This window comes from Phyllopteryx taeniolatus, chromosome 15 (genome assembly GCF_024500385.1).
Source record: "Phyllopteryx taeniolatus isolate TA_2022b chromosome 15, UOR_Ptae_1.2, whole genome shotgun sequence".
NCBI lineage: Eukaryota > Metazoa > Chordata > Actinopteri > Syngnathiformes > Syngnathidae > Phyllopteryx > Phyllopteryx taeniolatus.
The window spans coordinates 878,745-896,604 of record NC_084516.1 but is presented as its reverse complement, the minus strand read 5'-3'; the positions used below and the strand labels follow the sequence as shown (position 1 = coordinate 896,604).

The following is a 17,860-nucleotide window of genomic DNA, read 5'->3' as shown; positions in this document are numbered from 1 at the left end:
GTGCTGTGACGGCGACGAGTGACGGCGCTTGGCGTGAATACCGCCGCGTGGACGGGACCCAGCAACTCACGCAGCGGGACCGTCCGACCGCCACCGTCCTCGCCTCTAACTAGAAAAAGAAAATGGCAGGACTGCTAATGAGAAGAGCGTTTTGGTCACGAGTGCTTGAACTTAAGAAGTGTGCCACATTTCCTGGTTTGAGCTGGCACACTTTGGGGGGAGGGGGCTATTTTTGTGGTTCATTACGTTACCACAGAGTAGTGTGCTGTGGTTGGACACATTTCTATTTTGTTCACAACATCGGCTTTCAAAATATTTTGGGGATCGCTCAAATTTTAGGGTTTGCTTCAGCGCCCACAGTTCATTGTCTGTCGATATGCGGGGACCAGTCCAGGAGTTTGTGACACGTACACGGAGCGATGGACTGGTCGCGAGGCCAGCCCTGAAGTTCGAGCCCACCCAAAAGCCTGCCTATGAATTCATCCTCAAATGTGTTTTTGAACCCCCCAAAAAATGTTTTTGATGGAATGTGGTGATAAGCGTCCACTTTGGCATTGACCAAAAAGTCAAGCTTGTGAAAATCGGTTGAGAAATGAGCAGGTTTTGGCCTCGTTTCAATGTCCAAATTGTGTTTTCAAGGCGTCAAACGTTCAGAAGCGTCCTTTCTTTCCCAAATGAGGTCGTGGGCTGCAGGACCCCCGCTCGCAACGCTTGTTTATCAAATGCAAAAAATGTTTGCAACATGGCAGCGGTCAAGGTCTGAAGAACATTGACCTGGATCAACTCGGCTTTGTTCGGAGCCCGACCTCCGAGTCCAACGACGGAACGAAGCAGCGTGATGTCGCCTCACTCGAACCCTCCTCGACGCTGTTCGGAAGCGCTCTCGTCAGCGAGCGTCGCCGAGCCCCCGCCCCCCTCCGCCCGCCCCCCGCCCCCCCAGTCAGCTGACCGTCGTTGGGTCTGCTGACTGTCAAGCGGCTTCGGAGCTCCTCGGCGGACTCGTCGCCGTCCTTCTCCGGGCGCTCGGCTCGTCAAGGTGGATCTCCGACACTGAGTGGAAACTGAATTTCTAGACTGGCTCTCTCGGCCGGACCTTTGGCCTCCTCCAGCCGAGCTCGGCGCACCTCGCCCGGCGCGCCTGGCTCCCCGCCCGCCTCGGAGCGCCATGGCCCTGGCGGAGGTCGCCATGCAGGGCCTGGCCGTGTTCGGCTTGCTGCTGTTCGCGGTGCTGTGGCTTATGCACTTCATGTCCATCATTTACGTGTGAGTAAAAATGATGATAATAATAATAAAAATGACGTGTGCGGGCTTATCTTAGCCTAGCCTAGCCTAGCCTGGCGCCGCTAACTGGCAACGAGCTTCCTGCTCCGCATTTGGACTGGAAGTGGTTCAAACCGTTAAAGCGTTCTGTTCAAACTAACTGGCAAAAGTAAACATTTGGCAAAGTAGACTTAAAAAAATAAAATAAAAAACGGGTGGTCGGACGCTAGACGGCTAGCTGCGACCTGAGTCCGACGTTTCGGGGAAATTTGAAATATTAAAAAAGTCGTCGTAAGATGTTAATTATGATTTTCATCAATAGGGGGTGACGAGTTTAGTTCTATTCATATTTATGTTTTTTTTTTTATGGAACGAAACGCACCCTAATGACGCACACGTTTACGCAACGTGACGCAAGAATGCGAGCAAGTATTTGGCGGCGAGGAGGAAGTGATGGATTCCAGTCGGCAGGAAGTCACGATTTCCTGCTCACGTAAGCTTTCGTCACACGACCTCTGACCCCCCCGCAGGCGCCTGCATCTGCACAAGAAGAGGTCGGAGGTCAAACAGCCGGCCGGCGTGTCTCTGCTGAAGCCGCTGAAGGGCGTCGACCCCAACCTCGTCGCCAACCTGGAGACCTTCTTCACCATGGACTACCCCAAGGTGACCTCCGACCACTGACCTGCACCTGTGCGCGTGGGTCATTTTCATATCATTTGATCCGGATTTCTGGTAGTTGTCCTCGAAAAGGAGACAAATCGGATCCATCCCAAAATGTCATTAGCATAACAGTAAAGACTTTTTGGAATTAAACGTTTGCAAAACATGACTTCACAATCGTTGTTCTTAGCAACTATTCTGACCTTTTGATGGATGACAACTGCTGACGATTGAAACAGTTATTCATATGTTGTCATTTTTTAAACTATTATATAATTTCAGTCAAAAGGAAATGAAGTGGGCCACGTCTTGTGTCCTCGTTGATTCGTGTGATATGAAAATGAGCCGTCTATTTGCGTAACATTGTGCTCGCGTGTGCGCGCAGTACGAGGTGCTGCTGTGCGTTCAGGACCAGGACGACCCGGCGGTGGACGTTTGTAAGAAACTCTTGGGGAAGTACCCCGGCGTGGACGCGCGCCTCTTCATCGGTAACTACTCGCTTGAGCGCCCCGGAAGAAAAAAAAAAACATTTTCCACTCTTTCTCACGCACTCGCACACTTCCTTTCACACCCTCATTTATGGGGAGCGATATGATCAAATATAATGATAAATGTATATCAGTTATAATGATAAAATTATTTGCACGTTTTTCAAATCCACAAATGTATCCGCGATTTACTCGCGCCTTTTAATGTTGCGGGTCCATTTATCATGGCATTTATATATTTATATATTTGTGGATTTGAAAGACACGTGCATATAATTTGTGGATTTGAAAAACGTGTAAATCGCTGATATGTTTGTGGATTTGCAAAACGGGTGCAAATAATTTCGGCACATATCTCTCCCCATAGGTCATTCGCACACTCACACACACATATGCACTCTAATGCAGTCCCTTATGGACGCACACACATTGAGCCCAAAACAAAATTTCATTTTGTTTAAAAGTGGCACAAAAGTGAGAATCAAACAATGCGTGCCTAACCAGCGTTGTCCGGCAGGGGGCAAGAAGGTGGGCATCAACCCCAAGATAAACAACCTGATGCCAGGCTACGAGGGCGCCAAGTACGGCCTGGTGTGGATCTGCGACAGCGGCATCCGAGGTCGCCGAGCGCCATCTTGACCGTCTCCGTGCTAATGCTAATGCTAACTGTGCTTGCGTGTGTGTGCTGCAGTGAAAGCGGACACGCTGACAGATCTGACCAATCAGATGACGGAAAAGGTCGGCCTGGTGCACGGCCTGCCGTACGTCGCCGACCGCCAGGGCTTCGCCGCTACGCTGGAGCAGGTGAGGCCGACTAGCGCCAGGTTAAATAGCGTGAGGCGAACAGTAGGTGCGGCTGACGAGTGTCAGGCAAAGTAGCATGAGGCTAATTTAGCATTAATCCAACAGAGCAGATGAAACTAACCAGTGCAAAGCTAATTAGAATGAGGCTAGCAGAGCAGGTAAAGCTAACTAGCATGAAGCTAACAGCAGGTGCGGCTGATTAGTGTGAGGCTAACTAGCGTGAGCCTAGCAGCAAGTGAGGCTAACTAGCGTGAAGCTAATTAGCATTAAGCTAACCGAGCAGATGAGACGAGCATGAGGGTAACAGAACAGGCGAGGCCGACGAGCGCGACGGTAACGGAGCGCTAACGTTCCGGCAGGTCTACTTCGGGACGTCGCACCCGCGCTCGTACATTTCGGCCAACGTGATGGGCATCAAGTGCGTGACGGGCATGTCGTGTTTGATGCGGAAGGACGTCCTGGACCAGGCGGGCGGCCTGGTGGCCTTCGCGCAGTACATCGCCGAAGATTACTTCATGGCCAAAGCCATCGCCGACAGGTGAGGCGGCGGCCGGGCGCGCCTCGCGGTGAGCGAGCGTTGGGCGCTATACGCACACACACACGTTCGCTCTCAGTCACACACACTCACGTGTGCACTCACTCGTGAATTCACACACATGCTCTCTCACAAACACACACGCACTGATATTCACACTCTTTCTCTCTCTCACGCACATTCACTAACACACAATCTCTCACAAACACACACTTACACACACACACACACGCACTGATATTCACACTCTTTCTCTCTCTCACGCACATTCACTAATACACAATCTCTCACAAACACACACTTTTACACACACACACACACTCCCTTACTCTTCTTACACACACACACCAACAATCACTTATTAACACAAAAAAAACTTTCACACACACGGTTTCACGCGCACTTGCACACACATGAACTCATTTGGGGTCTTGCCCCGTCCGCCGGTGAAACTCACCGATTGGTCGTCCGCAGAGGCTGGAAGTTCTCCATGGCGACGCAGGTGGCCTTGCAGAATTCGGGCTCCTACTCCATTGGCCAGTTCCAGTCCCGCTTGATCAGGTGATCGCCGCGTCCGACGTCCGAGGTTGCCGCCGCCGATGACGACGAGCTTTCCCCTGCGTCCTTTTTGCCGGCAGGTGGACCAAGCTGCGCATCAACATGCTTCCCGGCACCGTGCTGGAGCCCGTGTCCGAGTGCTTCCTTGCCAGCCTCATCATCGGCTGGGCCGCGCATCACGTCTTCAGGTGAGCGGCCCGCAACCGAGCGCCTCCTTCCCTTTGCCGGCCGTTGCCGCGCGAGGCGCCGAACGAGCGAGAGGAGGCAAAAGCACTCGAGTACCTTCACTTAAGTACAAGTCAAAAAGCACAGACAGAAGTATAAACCTGTTTTCCTGCAGTTAATTATATGCAATGCCTGTTTTGATCATTTGGAAGAACAAGACATTTCTTTTTTATCAACTTTGCTCGTACTGAGAAGAAAAGAATTTTACGTCACGTTTTTTTAAAAATAAGTGCTAGCTAGCATTAGCATTATGCTATCCAAATGTGTTCACATCGTTTTTGTGAAATAGCTAAACAATAACAAATGAAAACAATTCCCCTTACCTCAGTGTATTTTTTTGGATTATAAATCTGTAGTGGCGGCACGGCGACCGGCTGGTTGGCACATCTGCCTCACTGTTCTGAGGACCGGGATTCAAGTCCCGGCGCCGCCAATGTGGAGTTTGCATGTTCTCCCCTGTGTCTGCGTGGCATTTCTCCGGGTACTCGTGGGAGGTTGATCGAAGACTCTAAATTGCCTGTAGGTGCGAATGGTTGTTTGTCCGTATGTGCCCTGGGATTGGCTGGCGACCAGTTCAGGGTGTACCCCTGCCGCTCGCCCGACAATAGCTGAGATGGGCGCCGGCACGCCCGCCACCTGCGTGAGGAGAGGCGCTACTGAAAATGGATGCAAGTTCAGTCTATCTTAATTGCAACCTCCAGTACGCTTTTTATTCAAATGTGTTCAATTGTAAAACGCATTTTGAGTGCCTAGAAAAGCGCTATAAGTGTAATGCATTTTTATTATTAGTTTATTTACAGTCCAACAATCAGAAAGTAGATATTGTATTATTACTTTATGTTTGTGTTTGGATTTGGGCGGCAGTTGCATAAGGCAGATGATTGTTAAAAAATAAAGAAATAAAAAGCCGCCATCCTGGTTGGCTTTCAAGCGTCGTCTTCCTCGACGCGAGCGGAACGGACACGCGCGTTTTCAAATAGTTCACTGTGCTTGTGTGTGCGTGCGTGTAGGTGGGACATGATGGTGTTCTTCATGTGTCATTGTTTGGCGTGGTTCATCGCCGACTACGTTCAACTCACCGGAGTTCAGGTACGCGCCTTCAACTCGATTATTGATCGTATCCATCGATGTCGTTGATGACCTCATTAGACGTGTTCGTTTGCATATGGATGACATCACACCTACGCTGCGTTCCAAATAATGATCGATGAAGTCATTGATAATTGCGTCGTCTCAACTCGTGTGCGCCGATATAAAAAAAAAAAAAAGAGAGCAAAAAAAATCGGGATTGGCGATTTGTCGACTTGGAGCTATAACGTCATTGCGCAGTCGACGAGTCGGTTCAACCCTAATCTGAACGGCCTTTTGTTTTTGGATGTTGGAAAAAAAAATACTACCCTCATTGAGATTTTTGTTCGAAAACATTTCAATGACAGGATAAACATTGATGATGCTAAAATGATGCCGAGTGTCTTTTGCGTCGACTATTTCGGAAAATCTGAGAAGAAAATCTTTCATCTGCATAATCATTTGGAACGCGGTGTTGTGTGTAATTTTTAAGAAAAAAAAAAGTTTTCATTTCCTTCAATGGATAGAATTTTTCACTTGCGTCAGTTCATGGCATTAGTATAAAATACAATTTAAATTTTTTAAGCTTCAAATTCAAGTTTGTACAACCTCTGTAATGATTTTAATTTTTTTTAATAACGTATACCCACACACACACACACACATTCTCAGGTCCACTTTTCTTTCAGTGTCTCTATTTGTTCCACTTCTTAAATGAAAATGCAATTCTCCTCCATGGTCAGCAGACTAAAATTGGGCCGTTACTTTAGTAAGACATTCAACACCTTGTTTGGAAATTTACAATATGACATCAAATGGCTTTCTTATGCCAAAATTGAAAAATTATGCAATCTGGTAGAAAACATTTTAAAAAAAATGAATGAAACCCATTTTAGCCACATTGGATAATTCAACCCAGTAAATGAGAAGGAATTTTTTAAGATGCGAACACACGCGTATCCGTGTTTTCCATGGCCAGGGCGGGCCGCCGAGCTTCTCCAAGCTGGACTTCGCCGTGGCGTGGTTCATCCGCGAGTCCATGGCGGTGCAGATCTTCCTCTCGGCGCTGTGGGATCCCACCATCAGCTGGCGGACCGGCCGGTACCGGCTCCGATGCGGCGGCACCGCCGAGGAGATCCTGGACGTGTAGCGGCGACGACGCAGACCGAAGTGTATTTTTTACGACTATTTATGTTCATTTTGGTGCTAATGTTAGCGAGGCCACGGCGGGCCAACGGAAGAAGAGACAGCGGAGCGCCCGGTTTTCGTGGAAACCATCGACAATGTGAAGGTGATGCGGGATGACACCGCCGAAGCGGTCCAATCGGGAGGGAGCGCTGTCAGCCATCCTAGTTTTTCTGTTTTGTTTTTTTCTTGTCACTAAAATATTCCGACGACGTCAAGCAGTGTTATGAGGGTGCACGTTTTCTTCTTGTCTTATGTCGCAACATTTCATGTCAACTAACAAGTTGTGCGCGCGTGTCCGGAATTTCCCTCTACACTATCACTTTAGCATTAGCTCTTAGCGTAGCATAGCATAGCCAGCGGGGTTTCGCTTGATGACATCATCGCTCATGGTGTCGGATGAACCTGCGAGGCTAACGTCCAATCAGATGTTGTTGCCAATGGACCGATCAGAACGCAGCATTTTGTCCCCACAAGAACAATAAAGTTTTATCTTTTGAAAGGACCACCACGTGACTGTGTTTTGACACAAGACCAGCTGTCCCATTTTTGCAGCCCTCGTGACCTGACTTGATTTCGGCGGTGACCCGGCATTGACGCCCGCATTCACACCAAAGGACAATTTAGAGCAGGTGCGAGTACCGCAGGCGATATGTGGGGACCCTCTCGTCTTTGTTTTGAAATATTTAAGCACAATTTCTATTTAACCTTTTTCTGCCATACATTTTAATTGAAGTATTTAAGTACAATTTTTTGTTTGTGTTATGTGAAAAAATGCATACTGTTACAGTAGCTTATTAAATATACTTTTTAGGAATAAAACCATTTTTGTTGAACGTTTGGGTCTACAGTGCTACTATTTTGCTGTTGGCAGTTGGTACGCGGAGAGCAAAGTTTTTCTTTATTTTGGGGCGGGCATCTGGTGTAAAAGGTTTCGGGAACCACTGATTTAGTCTTCAATGAAGGCAACAAGCTAACATGTTTTTGGAAAGTAACCCACACAGAAAGGCCTGGCCCGGGATTCGAAAGATCACAAACCAGGATGGGTCGCTTCAGTTTGTCGGTAAAAGAGTGCGACATCTCGCCGGCACGCGAAGATCTTTGGCAGCAGACCGGAAGCGCAGCCCGGTTGGCGGAAGGAACTTCCGCTTGCCTTAAGTGGGTGAAAGGTGGACGAACTGAAAACTTGATTGCTTCTCCTCCTACGTTTTCTTTTTCTCACTCTTGTTATTGTTTGATCCGGAGGGGTCGTCATGCTTCCAAACAGCGGGTGGGTGCGCGAACGTCCGCTTTCACTCGACATCTAAATTTAGCCCCCAGAAAATACAAAATTAAAAAGCGCGTGCGATTAAATGCAGGTGAGAAGAAATGATTTGTAGAACATTTGCCGTGCTATGTTGTTCTTTTACGACACTTGTCATCTTGTTACGTTAGCACGGGTTGTTTAGTCATTGGTTAGCATGTTAGCCCAAAACGAGCGACAGAAATGTACACAAGTAGGCACGTGCACACGTTTCGGTCACAGTTTGACGTCATTCGTGTGAGCTGGAGTGTCCCCCAGATGACCTTGGGTGAGAGGTGACCCTGGACCGGTCACCGGGCAGCTCACACGAAGACAAACAATGACCGGCAGTTCCTCCCAATGGGAAACCGCTTCTGTGTATGTTCCAGGAAATTAGCGGGCCGCACGCTGTTCATCACGGGGGCCAGCCGCGGCATCGGCAAGGCCATCGCCTTGAAAGCGGCCCGAGATGGCGCCAACGTGGTCATCGCCGCCAAGACTGCGCAACCTCACCCCAAACTCCCCGGCACCATCTACAGCGCCGCGCGGGAGGGTGCGTGCTAACGCGACCCAGCCGCTCACCGAGCCGCTAATGGGACCTTTGTGAATGCTTTTCAGTGGAGGATCTCGGCGGGAAAGCGCTGCCGTGCGTCGTCGACATCCGAGACGACAAACAAGTTGAAGACGCCGTCCGGAAAGCCGTCGACAAGTTTGGAGGTCACAATTCTTTTTGTACACTCCACCTAGATAGTTGCGTCAAAATCATCTTGTAGCGATGAGCGAGAAGGGAATAGTAAAGTTTGGGATTGGCCGGCGACCAGTTCAGGGCGTACCCCGCCTCTCGCAGTAAAAGAAAATGGATGGAATAGTCGGGTTGATTTGTTTCGCCCTCAATCCCAAAAGCGGGGCCACGGTCGGCAACGATTGACGACATCCCGTAATCGAAACCCCCCGTTTGGGGGCGAGGAAAAACTCCCAAAAAAGAAACCTTGAGGAAGGGACTGTCAACGGGGGATCCAGCTTCCGGGATGGGCAGGCCGCAATGGATGTGTCGTTCCAATCGCTCGTCGCGGAAGCCAAACGGCAATCGGCCTCCGATTCTGTCAACGTCAGCCAGCCCTCTTTCTGGCTCTCGAGAATTTTTTTTGCGAGCGGACGAACATACGGTACGGCTAAAATATTTGATGAGTAAGTAACAGGACCTTAAAATCGCATCTCAAGTGGACCGGGAGCCAATGCAAGTTGGTCAGAACCGGGGGTAATATCATCGAACATGTTCGTCCTCGTCAAAAGTCTCGCTGCGGCGTTTTGGACGAACTGCAGGCTTTTAATACGAGACGTGGGAAGACCACAATGCAGCATGAGTGAAGGAGTGGCTGATTCCCAAGAGCAATTTTGACATAGGAGACCTAATTAGTTCCACAGAATGTCCGCCGAAAGTCCCTTTGTAGCGAGTCAGGAGTCGTGAATGATTCAGGTTTGGAATCATTCACTCACTCATTCCCTTCTCTCCACTCGATAAGTAGGGCTGAAACCATTGATGGAATTCTCCCTCGTCGCTATTGAGGGCTTTTTTTTCACAAATTAGCCAACTCGGCATATACTGTACGTGGGTATGTAGCGTATAGGGAGTGATTCCCAACACGGCCGCCGTGTGTGACATAATCGGCGTCGTCATCGGCAGGCATCGACATCTTGGTGAACAATGCCAGCGCCATCAACCTGACGGGAACCTTGGAAACGTCCATGAAGAAGGTGGACCTCATGCTGGGAATCAACCTGAGAGGAACATACGTGACGTACGAACCGACACACGCGTGTGTGTGCTCAAAACATGCGGCGTCATGTGACGAGTGCGTGCGTGTGTTGCAGGTCCAAGTTGGTAATCCCACACCTCCTTAAGAGTTCCTCCCCCCATATCCTCAATTTGGCTCCACCCCTCAACCTCAATCCCATCTGGTTCAAGAACCACACAGGTAACCACGGCAACAGACACACGGGTAACTCTAGTAACCGACATACAGGTAGATACGACACACGGGTTACCCTAGCAACAAGCAGAAGGGTAACCATAGCAACTACCAGGTAATCATGGTAGCCATAGCAACCGTGACGCTCGAGCACCCAGGTACCCGTAGCGCAGCCTGACGACGTCGCGTCTCCTTCAGCCTACACCATGGCCAAATACGGCATGTCCATGTGCGTCCTGGGTATGGCGGAAGAGTTCAGAGGTCAAATCGCCGTCAACGCCCTCTGGCCGAGAACCGGTGAGCGACGCACGCTAACCACGCGAGTGCTAACGCGCCGAGCGCTAACGCGTTAAGCTGGTGTCCGGTCGCCATAGCCATCCAAACGGCGGCCATGGACATGCTGGGCGGCGAGGGCGTGGCCAAGCAGTGTCGTACGGCGGACATCATGGCAGACGCCGCCTACGTCGTCCTGTCGCGGCCCAAAACCTTCACGGGTCACTTCCTGGTGGATGAGGACGTCCTGAGGGAGCACGGAGTGGAAGACATGGATCGCTACGCCGTTCAGCCAGGTCCCATGCGCACAAACACGCGCACATGCGTGCGCGCTCGACGCTCATGCTGCTTCCCATTGGTCCGCAGGTCACCCGCTTCTGCCCGACTTCTTCCTGGACGAAGCCCCCGAGGCGTTGGCCCAGCAGATGGAGAAACACGGTAAAAAAAAGAAAGGAAAGAAAGGGTGCCCCCCTGACGGAAGATTGACAGCCGGTGTTTTGTCGCTAGGGGCGACACCCGCCTTCCAGCCGCCGTCCTCGTCAGCCGCGCCCTCCCCCGGCGGCCCGATAGAAAGCACCTTCGAGGTGATCCGAGGCGTCCTCAACGAGGACCTGGTCAAGTCCACGAAGGCTCTCTACCAGTTTGACCTCGCGGGTGAGCCGCTAAAAGGGGGCGTCTCTCGCCTTTGAATGCTTTTCCAATCAAAAACCCACCTCCTCTCAAATGCTTTTAACGTGTAAATCTGTCATGTTCTGTTCCTGTTTCTATTATCCTAGCATTTTATTATTTGTAAAGCATCTGAGTACCCTTTTAAAAGCCCTCCATTGAACAAATGTATTATGATTATTAATATCATTGTTCCCCATCAGGAGAACATGGCGGCGTTTGGTTCCTGGACTTGAAAAGCGGCTCGGGCAGCGCAGGGCGGGGCCGACCGAACGGTGTGCCCGACGTGGTCATGACCATGGACTCGGCGGACTTCAGCAAAATGTTCGCGGGTGAGCGTTTCCTTGGTAACGATTCAGCACGCTAATGTCTTTCCACGGATAAAACACGGACGGCGGGCGGCACGTTCGTCGCCCTCGGCAGAGCCGAAGGAAGCTCGCCTGCTGGAGGCGCGTACTGCCGCTCGATAAAGGATAATGTTCCTAATTCACAAATCTCTTGTACCAAAACATGCAAAAGAGCCCGTTACTCACATCCACACGCGTATTGCGATCACACGGTTTAAAGGAGTTTAAAAAGGCGGCAAGTGTAGGAAAAAGGTCACGTCAGGGTTAGTTGTTCTACGAGGTTTCTCAGCTGCATAGTGACTCGTGTGGCAAACCTTTTCAACAATTTTTAAATCTCGCCAGGCGACCATTCACATTTGCCCCCACACCGTCCCGTTTTGTCCTGTGGCCACCGGGAACATAAACCTAACTGTAGCCTAACGTGTTTCCGTGGTAACACGTGATAACGTGTTCCTATTGTAACTCTTTACCGTGCTAACAGGTTCCGGTGGTAATGTGTTATCACTGTTACCTTTTTTTTCATCGCATTAGCCTGTTTCTATGCTAACGTGTTCCTGTGGAAATCTATTTCCATGGTAACAAGTTCCTGTGGCAACATGTTTCCACATGAACACGTTCCCAGGCAAACCTGTCTACGGTAACATGTTCACAACAGTAACCCGTTTCCGAGGCAACATGCTCGCCACGTTAACCTGTTTCCATGGCGACGTGTCCGTTCCCGCGTGCGTGCAGGCAACCTGAAGCCGACGACTGCGTTCATGTCGGGGAAACTTCGCATCAAGGGGGACATGACGCTCGCCATCAAGCTGGAGATGATGATGGGTCGCATGTCCAAGCTGTGATGTCATCAGGCGAAGACAATGTCATCATGTCAATAAACGTCAACACTGAAGTATTTTTGCCTTGTTTATTGAGGATGTAAAGCCCGCCCCCGCACCACGTTAGCGCGTGCAAACGTAAAAAAAATAAAATAAATTCCACCGGAGGCGACCGTGTCGGCGTCCGGGTGCGGAAAAGGGGAGGAGGAGACGGAAAGACGGGGCGGGGCTAGGCGTCATCCGTTCCGTTGTCGCTGCGCAGGGGGGGCGTGGCCTGTGGGCTGTCTCGTCTGGGCGGCATCCTCTCGTTGATGCGGTCCAGGCCTCGCGCCTCCTCGAAACTTTGGATCTTGTGCAGCGGCTTGAAGTCGTCATCGCCGCCTGCCGGGAGACACACCCGCGTCGGGTAACCGAGACGACCGCAAATGAGAGATCGTCACCTGTGCTGCGGGAACTTCTGTAGCTTTGTCGCCATCTTGTGGCGTCTAGTGGTAATTACAAAGTTAGAGCACACTTACCTCGGGCTTCCTCCGCGGCTGCAATGAGAGGTAGAGGTCAAAGATCAGACACACTTGGTGACGAAAGAAGGGCCGACAGGTCGACGTTGGCGTGTCGTTAGCACGTTATGCTAAGACTCACCGCTCTGCAGCGTGCGTCGTCCTCCCGACAACACGCCGAGCGGCAGCGTTCCAGACGGCGTTAAACCTTTCAGCTGCAGCACGCTCTCGTTCTCCTCTCTACGCACACGCGTGCACACACGAGTTGAGGTGGCGAGCCAATGGGGCGCCAGCGTTGCTGCCGTTTCTTTCAACAGACTGACCTGAGCACAGAAAAGACTCTTGCCATCTTCCCGATGGCACGGATCTTGTTCCTGATGACTTCCTTCCGGACGGCGGGGGCGCCGCCTGCAACAGGATTCGGCCGTGGGCTTATTTTAAGGCAGGCTACAGTTCAAAGGTCACCGAGCATCTAAAGGTTCACCTTCTCCAGTGTCATCGGCGTCTGTCATGAGCTCGTCGTCCGAGCAGATGTTTAACACGTTGATCAGCATCTCCGTCACTGCGGAAACAGCACAAGCGTCGGAGGCGGCGAGGCGATCGGTCACGATCCCATCGCACGTTACGTGAGCCGCGCTAACTTGATCTGATGTGACGTGCTGGGATCTACCGGATCTGATGGGATCTAGTGTGACCCCACGCGGTCTGTACGACAAGCTTCGACCCGACGCGGTCTGTCATATGTGCAGTGTTCCCTTTGCGCTTCACGTTTTGCGGCTTCAGCGCTTCGTGGGCTGTTCCAAAATATTCATCAAAAAAACAAAGAAATCATCAAAAAATAAAAATGAAATATCAGCAGGCATATTGCGGAAAGACGCGTTGTTTCACGTTGATGCCGAGAGAGGTTTCCCTGCATGCCCAACAAAGAGACGAGTTGACTCAGAGGCTTTGTACTGTACTGTACACATGCCACGAGCACTCATACAAGGCGCGTGATTGATTCCCGGCGCGACATCGACCAATGAGGGCACGAGTGGATTTATCCCGTGAGCTGATTGGCTGCGCATCATCGCGGCCTCGCCCGGCATCTTCCCTTGTTGTGTCTCGCCAGTCTCGTGCACGCTCTTGACTGTCTCGCATACTCGATCTTCGTGTTGTGTTCGTGGCGACTTTTTTTTGTTTAAGCGATAACGTTTTTGGATGAGTACAATGCCGCCGAAGCGCTGCTAAAAGTGAAACTTTTAGGATCAAAGAGGGCAGAAGTTCCGCATCTGTGGCACGCCATCATGGTGGGAATGAATCTGCAGTGCGGTTCATCAAGAAACAGGAAGCAAACATCTGCAAAACGGCTTCCATAAGGAAGCCAAACGTGTGGTAACTCCGCGTAATAAGAGGCGGGGTTATGTCCTTGTACGGTGGAATTTGGAAGCAAAAAAAAAACCAAAGACAACAACTAGCCATCATTTGTTTTTCTCCGTGGTGAAACGCGAGCGTCAAGCCTCTCCGTCAAGCCTCTCCGAGCCTCTCCTGCGCCGCCGACGCGAGCCTCTTCGCCTCTCCGAAAACAATGTTGATGAATATTAATGACTCTCGCAGGCTTTAGAATGAAAGATAGAAGTAAATACGGGTACTGTTGTAATCTTTGTCTAAATATGTAAAGTATTAATACTGTTTACATATTTGAAACATTCTGGTACACACGTACACGAAAATTCCTGAGGGTGGGGGGCGCAAATCCTACTTTGCGGTTTTTCACCTTTCGCAGGGGGGGGGGGTCTGGTCCCCATTAAAAACGGGGGATCACCGTACCTCGTATCCGATGCGATCGAACGGTGACACGATCGGATCCGACAAGAGCTGACGCGGTGTGACCGGATGGGCCGCGGTCTACCGCCGATGCGGTCTGTCAGCATCTGATTCCAACTCGATCTGATGTGACGAGCTCCGATGTAATCCGACATAATGCGATCTGACGGGTCGTCGCGATGCGATCCGATCTAAATCGACCCTGTCGTTAGCTGACGCGATCGTACCTTTCTCTCCGACGAACGGCAGCGACCACGTGAAGACGTCCATGAAGTTGGGCAGCCAATAAGGATGCGGGGAGCAGTTGAACTGGCGGATGTTCATCACGTTGTTCTCGTACTTCAACACCGCCGCTGACGCACACACGCTCTTCATCATCATCATCGTCAAGACGGTCATCGTGCCACCGACGTGCGTTTACCTTTGTTGTTGTACACGTCCAAATAGTTCGGCGCAGAGAAGATGGTGATGAGGGACGGGAAGCCGGTCGTCTGACTCTTCCTGTACATGCGGTAACTGACACACGCGCTCACACGTGTCAACATACAATAACGCGGGCACTATGCGTGTCGATTCACGCGTGTCGTTACCCGGCGTCCTGCGCCTCGTGCGCCCGTATGATCGACAGCAGGTTGTTGTTCATCAGGAAGTCGCAGACGGCGGCGTAACTGCGCGCAAACGTGAGATGAGGCCGCGGCGTCGTTTGGCAATTAGCGCCCGCTGCGCTACGCTACCTGTAGAAGTAGGAGCAGCCCCTCACGCTGTTGTGGCTGAAGTGGTCCTGGTTCTTCTCGGCGCCGTAGTCCTCGCCGGGGTCGGACCACAACAGGTCACACATGGGCCCGAAGGCCGGCGGCTCCTTGAAGCGCTCCAGCTGCGCACAAACAGGCGCACGTTACGGACGCTGAAAGGTCGTACGTAGGGTTCGGCACACGGCGCTCTGACCTTGCGGATGTCGTCCAGACTGCTGATCTCGGGACTCAGACCCCCGTGGACGCACAGAAACTGTTGGTTGAGCAGCGCCGCCAGGGGGAGGCAGTCGAAAGAGTCCATGCACGCCTCATACACGCGATCCGAGTACTTCATCTTACCTACATGCGCACGCACACACTGAGGACAGGATACACACGCGCGCGCGCACGCTGCAGTGCGGTTGTACTCACACTCGTGTTTAAAGGTGAAGTACTCCGTCAGGTGTCGACACTCGTGGTTGCCCCTGAGCAGGAAGAGCGTGTCTGGGTGGTTTATCTTCAGAGCCCACAGGAACAGGACGCACTGACGAGAGAACGCCCGCCGTGTGACACCGGCGTCGTGTGACAGGAAAGGCGAGCGTGCGGGCATGCGGGAAGCGCTCACCTCGATGCTGAAGTAGCCCCTGTCCACGTAGTCGCCCAGGAACAGGTAGCGGGTGCTGCCGGGGGAGCCGCCCACCTCGAAAAGCTTCATCAGGTCAAAGAACTGACCGTGCACGTCGCCGCACACTAAACACACGCACTCCCGGTTAGAACACGCGTGACCGTTTTTTTTAGCAGCCCTTGTGGTTTGCCTGCGTCGGACTTTCTACACTAGCAGGAGACCACTTTGGAGTCAGGGCAGTTGCTCCTCAAACGTCTCCATCTGGTTCAAAATGCTGCCGGGAGTGCAGAACTCCAATTCTGACTTTAACGTTTGATTTTTGGGGGGCGTGGCCAGAACGGGGCCCAGTGATGCACTTGAGCGTCTGTCGTGAGTCGCCCCGCCCCCGCTAAATAAAAATAGGAGCGCCTTCGGTTAACCGGCACAATTGTGACCTCAAAAATGCATCTTCTCTTCAAATAGGCCGCTAGCGTGGCTGCTTTAGAGCGCCTCGTTGTTGCCAATTATAATAATTGGGTTTATAGAAAGCTAAAAAATGCAAAGAAATTATTTACAAGTAAAATTGTAAAAGAAAATCAAATCATAACACTCAGTGACTAAAAAATGCATAACTTTATCAACACTGTTGGACTGGTTATAACGTGTTAAATAAATGAAAGTGAAAAATGTCAACATGGCGCTCGCATCTTGCATTGTATGCAAGTGTATGCAGCCCTCTAAAACCAAAAGTCTGGACACCCCTGCGTTAGCGCCTGTCCATATGTGCGTGCGTACCTGTGACGGGCGCGCTCACATCCAGCATGCACTTCTCCTGACGCAGGATGGCGGCGCCCTCGTCGATGATGCGCAAGGCCGCCTCCTCCTCCAGGCGGCCCTCCTTCAGCAGGTGCGCCTTCAGGACCTCCACGCTGGGACGGCCGTCCGCGTACAGCTCCGACACGCCCAGACGGGTCCCCGGAGGGTACGGCACCGCTACACACACACACGCATATATGTGATTGGCAAATTTGCCTATTGGCAGATTTTGGGTGTTAAGTGTTAAAGCGCATCTTGGTCTCAGCACGATTCAGTATCACTTTATGACGGGACAAAGTCCATGTTTTAACGCGTCAAATTTCACCTTTTAACATGGTGAATTATCAAATTATACTAGGACAATTTTCATTTCTGCATCCGGTTCTTATAAATCAAAGTTACGAGCTCCGTAATTATGCTGCTTTTCTATAAGACTTTTAAAAATAAAAATACGCGTTTAAAAAGATTTTCAGATTTAAGAAGATGCGCGTAGGGCTCTGTCAGTGAGCTGAACCCGGAAGTCACAATTAACAAGTTTTAAACATTTTTAAATATGAACCTAATTGATCCTGTTATAACCTGATACTGAACGCTTTTTACGCCTCTGTAAAGATCAACAGTGTCACATCGACTGTATCGATACAAGTGTGAGTGGGGCATGTCACGTGATGTATGTGACGTCATCACCTTGCGTGTAAAATGGAAGAAGAGTCCAGCTAGCAGCTAAGCTACACGAAAACAAAAACGTCGATGAGGAAGAATAAAAAAATGTGGCGGTCACCTTTGATCGGCCGTTCCGTGGTGGACACTTTGTGCTCTTTGGCGGACATTTTGTGTCCAAACGAATCAAGACAACTCCGGAGCGGACGCCCAGGCTAGCTTGAGGAGCTAGCCGAGGAGCTAGCCGCGCTAGCTGTGCGTGCGTGCGCGCGCGCCTCGCCTCACTTTGACCCCACCGAGCCTGGCTGGAGGTCAGCTGGAGTCCGGGGTGGGGGGTGGGGGGGCGGTACACGCGGTGCGTCCGTCGCCCGATGCACTCGACGACTTCCTGATGCTGGCGGTAGCTGAGTGACGCTCACGGCGAGCGGACGAAAGGGGCGAGGAGGAGTTGGGCGCGCGTGCGCACTTTACGGCCCGACTGCCCTCGTCAGGCGCTCGATTGCTTCGGCCTTAACGGCGACGTCATCAACTTCCGCCTGCGACACGGAGCTCGCGCGCGCGGAGGCTTGTGGGAAATGGAGGACCTGACAAGCCTTCTGCGAGCAGG

At 51.3% G+C, this 17,860-nt stretch overlaps 3 protein-coding genes across 9 annotated transcripts; 2 read left to right on the top strand and 1 right to left on the bottom strand.

Moving 5' to 3' along the window:
* The first annotated feature begins 134 nt into the window (after nt 1-134).
* On the top strand, nt 135-7,619 carry ugcg (UDP-glucose ceramide glucosyltransferase). 3 transcript variants are annotated; one of them, XM_061747340.1, is made up of 10 exons: nt 135-1,263; nt 1,791-1,923; nt 2,306-2,408; nt 2,926-3,027; nt 3,100-3,212; nt 3,572-3,750; nt 4,222-4,308; nt 4,386-4,493; nt 5,541-5,619; nt 6,578-6,768. In XM_061747340.1, the coding sequence occupies exons 1-10, from the start codon at nt 1,166-1,168 to the stop codon at nt 6,746-6,748; spliced, it is 1,173 nt and encodes a 390-aa protein (XP_061603324.1). In that variant the 5' UTR covers nt 135-1,165; the 3' UTR covers nt 6,749-6,768. The 3 variants fall into 3 exon arrangements, with proteins under 3 accessions (XP_061603324.1, XP_061603323.1, XP_061603326.1); XM_061747339.1 differs by lacking the exon at nt 5,541-5,619 and having other exon boundaries at nt 6,578-7,619; XM_061747342.1 differs by lacking the exons at nt 2,926-3,027; nt 5,541-5,619 and having other exon boundaries at nt 6,578-7,619.
* hsdl2 (hydroxysteroid dehydrogenase like 2) lies at nt 7,295-12,216 on the top strand. Of its 3 annotated transcripts, XM_061747336.1 has the most exons (12): nt 7,295-7,415; nt 7,776-7,941; nt 8,455-8,618; nt 8,684-8,782; nt 9,750-9,864; nt 9,938-10,041; nt 10,234-10,332; nt 10,410-10,604; nt 10,675-10,746; nt 10,816-10,962; nt 11,178-11,306; nt 12,054-12,216. In XM_061747336.1, exons 2-12 carry the CDS (start codon nt 7,826-7,828, stop codon nt 12,161-12,163), a joined length of 1,350 nt encoding a protein of 449 aa, XP_061603320.1. In that variant the 5' UTR covers nt 7,295-7,415; nt 7,776-7,825; the 3' UTR covers nt 12,164-12,216. The 3 variants fall into 3 exon arrangements, with proteins under 3 accessions (XP_061603320.1, XP_061603322.1, XP_061603321.1); XM_061747338.1 differs by lacking the exons at nt 7,295-7,415; nt 7,776-7,941 and adding an exon at nt 7,954-8,053; XM_061747337.1 differs by lacking the exons at nt 7,295-7,415; nt 7,776-7,941 and having other exon boundaries at nt 8,148-8,618.
* LOC133465017 (serine/threonine-protein phosphatase 2B catalytic subunit gamma isoform-like) lies at nt 12,215-17,739 on the bottom strand. Of its 3 annotated transcripts, XM_061747329.1 has the most exons (14): nt 17,375-17,737; nt 16,573-16,770; nt 15,799-15,923; nt 15,606-15,717; nt 15,388-15,533; nt 15,177-15,316; nt 15,033-15,110; nt 14,864-14,958; nt 14,670-14,795; nt 13,121-13,198; nt 12,960-13,044; nt 12,779-12,876; nt 12,658-12,675; nt 12,215-12,520 (listed from the first exon to the last, which is right to left on the bottom strand). In XM_061747329.1, exons 1-14 carry the CDS (start codon nt 17,421-17,423, stop codon nt 12,369-12,371), a joined length of 1,500 nt encoding a protein of 499 aa, XP_061603313.1. In that variant the 5' UTR covers nt 17,424-17,737; the 3' UTR covers nt 12,215-12,368. The 3 variants fall into 3 exon arrangements, with proteins under 3 accessions (XP_061603313.1, XP_061603310.1, XP_061603311.1); XM_061747326.1 differs by having other exon boundaries at nt 15,606-15,923; nt 17,375-17,739; XM_061747327.1 differs by having other exon boundaries at nt 15,388-15,717; nt 17,375-17,738.
* Between the last annotated feature and the right edge of the window lie 121 nt (nt 17,740-17,860).

Bases quoted from the DNA above. Each gene is read 5' to 3' on its own strand.
- ugcg (XM_061747339.1), top strand. From the start codon at position 1,166: ATGGCCCTGGCGGAGGTCGCCATGCAGGGCCTGGCCGTGTTCGGCTTG. The intron at 1,264-1,790 runs GTGAGTAAAAAT...ACCCCCCCGCAG, and splicing joins TTCATGTCCATCATTTACGT to GCGCCTGCATCTGCACAAGA. The intron at 4,494-6,577 runs GTGAGCGGCCCG...TTCCATGGCCAG, and splicing joins GCCGCGCATCACGTCTTCAG to GGCGGGCCGCCGAGCTTCTC.
- hsdl2 (XM_061747336.1), top strand. From the start codon at position 7,826: ATGGGTCGCTTCAGTTTGTCGGTAAAAGAGTGCGACATCTCGCCGGCA. The intron at 7,942-8,454 runs GTGGGTGAAAGG...TGTATGTTCCAG, and splicing joins GGAACTTCCGCTTGCCTTAA to GAAATTAGCGGGCCGCACGC. The intron at 10,605-10,674 runs GTCCCATGCGCA...ATTGGTCCGCAG, and splicing joins TCGCTACGCCGTTCAGCCAG to GTCACCCGCTTCTGCCCGAC.
- LOC133465017 (XM_061747326.1), bottom strand. From the start codon at position 17,423: ATGTCCGCCAAAGAGCACAAAGTGTCCACCACGGAACGGCCGATCAAA. The intron at 15,924-16,572 runs GTACGCACGCAC...GCGTGTGTTTAG, and splicing joins TGTGAGCGCGCCCGTCACAG to TGTGCGGCGACGTGCACGGT. The intron at 15,534-15,605 runs GTGAGTACAACC...GTGCGCATGTAG, and splicing joins CTTCACCTTTAAACACGAGT to GTAAGATGAAGTACTCGGAT.